This window comes from Limulus polyphemus, unplaced genomic scaffold (assembly GCF_000517525.1).
Source record: "Limulus polyphemus unplaced genomic scaffold, Limulus_polyphemus-2.1.2 Scaffold15861, whole genome shotgun sequence".
Taxonomy (NCBI): domain Eukaryota; kingdom Metazoa; phylum Arthropoda; class Merostomata; order Xiphosura; family Limulidae; genus Limulus; species Limulus polyphemus.
In genome coordinates this window covers 2,389-4,427 of record NW_013681471.1, presented here as the reverse complement: position 1 = coordinate 4,427, position 2,039 = coordinate 2,389, and the positions used below count along the sequence as shown (strand labels likewise).

At 33.4% G+C, this 2,039-nt stretch overlaps 1 protein-coding gene across 1 annotated transcript in view; it reads right to left on the bottom strand.

The window, feature by feature from the left end:
* Positions 1–1,000: 1,000 nt before the first annotated feature.
* LOC111084291 overlaps positions 1,001–2,039 on the bottom strand; it is a gene marked incomplete at its 3' end in the record, with an annotated part of 2,452 nt that continues 1,413 nt past the window's right edge. The window contains exon 2 of the mRNA XM_022381046.1: positions 1,001–1,179. Within this exon, the coding sequence (XP_022236754.1) occupies positions 1,001–1,179 (179 nt within the window). The remainder of the gene's footprint in view (positions 1,180–2,039) is intronic.

Here is a 2,039-nt window from a genome sequence, read left to right as displayed (position 1 = left end):
ACACATAAGATGTATATACGTCACAATTACCAAAGTGGACACATAAGATGTATATACGTCACAATTACCAAAGTGGACACATAAGATGTATATACGTCACAATTACCAAAGTGGACACATAAGATAGTATATACGTCACAATTACCAAAGTGGACACATTAGATGCATATAAGTCACAATTACGAAAGTGGACACATAAGATGTATATACGTCACAATTACCAAAGTGGACACATAAGATATATATACGTCACAATTATCAAAGTGGACACATAAGATGTATATACGTCACAATTACCAAAGTGGACACATAAGATGTATATACGTCACAATAGCCAAAGTGGACACATAAGATGTATATACGTCACAATTACCAAAGTGGACACATAAGATGTATATACGTTACAATAGCCAAAGTGGACACATAAGAGTTGGAAAAGCATCAACGTAAAATGGACTACAAAAAAGTTGTTTTCAGCAAATGGACACCGAAAGTGAGTAGGTTAGCTTCATTTTTTACTAACATGCATTCAATGTTTCAAATGGAAAAACATTTGAGGAAAACGAGAGGGTACGATCGTCGAATTTCACGCGCGTCTGTCACGTGTATTGCTATGATACTGTTTATTAGAAACTTTCGATTCTTAGGCCTAATTAGTACCGAAAAGGGACAGTTTTTAATAGCTTTCCATTAACCTGCCTTACAGAGAAAGATCAAAGCTGTTTTAAGATTGAACTGTAAAGGTTAATCTTTACGTTAAACCAATTATCAAAGATGGAGCTCATGAAATATATCGTCAGCTCCAGATACAAGAAGAAAAGATGATAATTTTAGATAAAACGTTAACACAATGCTAGATTCTATAGAGTTTAGGAAAATCAAATGTTAACAGGATAACTTGGAAGTTTTAGGTTTTAGACGCACAATTTTACGAGCTTCAACTCCATAACCAATCACGTTCTTTAAATAAAACTTCGGTTATTAAATTAGGAGTACTCACAAAATACATAATTGCCGGTAGAATCAGGGGTCCTATATGACCAACGACCTCTGCAAGACCAAGACCACTATCTTGAAGCTCCAGAGGCATCTGTTCCACAGTCCAGACAGGCAGTATTGTGTAGCAAGTTGATATGGTGAGTTTACTGAGAAAGAATAGCGTCTTAGATGACTTACTTCCTGGAAAACAAAAGTATTTATATTAATGTCTACTCAAGTACAAAAAATTAATTAACTCTTTCTGCACTGATTTTTCCTTAAATGATTAATGTTGCTAACTGACAAGCGATGATTATTATAAATAAACGCAGTGAATCTCAGGTGTTTATCTAAAGTTCATCTTTAAGTAAAGACTAAATAAACCACAGAACTTATCTAGAGAACTACAGAACTTTTCTACAGTTAGACATACAAAACTACAGAACTTTTCTACAGTTAGACATAAAAAACTACAGAACTTTTATACAGTTAGACATACAAAACTACAGAACTTTTCTACAGTTAGACATAAAAAACTACAGAACTTTTCTACAGTTAGACATACAAAACTACAGAACTTTTCTACAGTTAAACATACAAAACTACAGAACTTTTCTACAGTTAGACATACAAAACTACAGAACTTTTCTACAGTTAGACATACAAAACTACAGAACTTTTCTACAGTTAGACATACAAAACTACATTATTATTACCATTACTTACCTAAGTAGAGAATGACTGAGTTACATTACCATTACCATTACTTACCTAAGTAGAGAATGACTGAGTTACATTATTAAGTATGAAACGTGTTAACTACATTACCATTACTTACCTAAGTATGGAACGTGTTAACTACATTACCATTACCATTACTCATCTAAGTATGGAACTGTACTATTCTATATCATCCTCCAATAAAACGAGACCACTCATAGTACTGACAACTGTAGTGATGCTTGTTGAGAAGCCTCACAGAAAATGTGACAATACAACAAGTTTATGAATCTACACGTTTAGGGAGGATTCTGTAAGGCCTAAAAAGTTTCGTGCTGAAA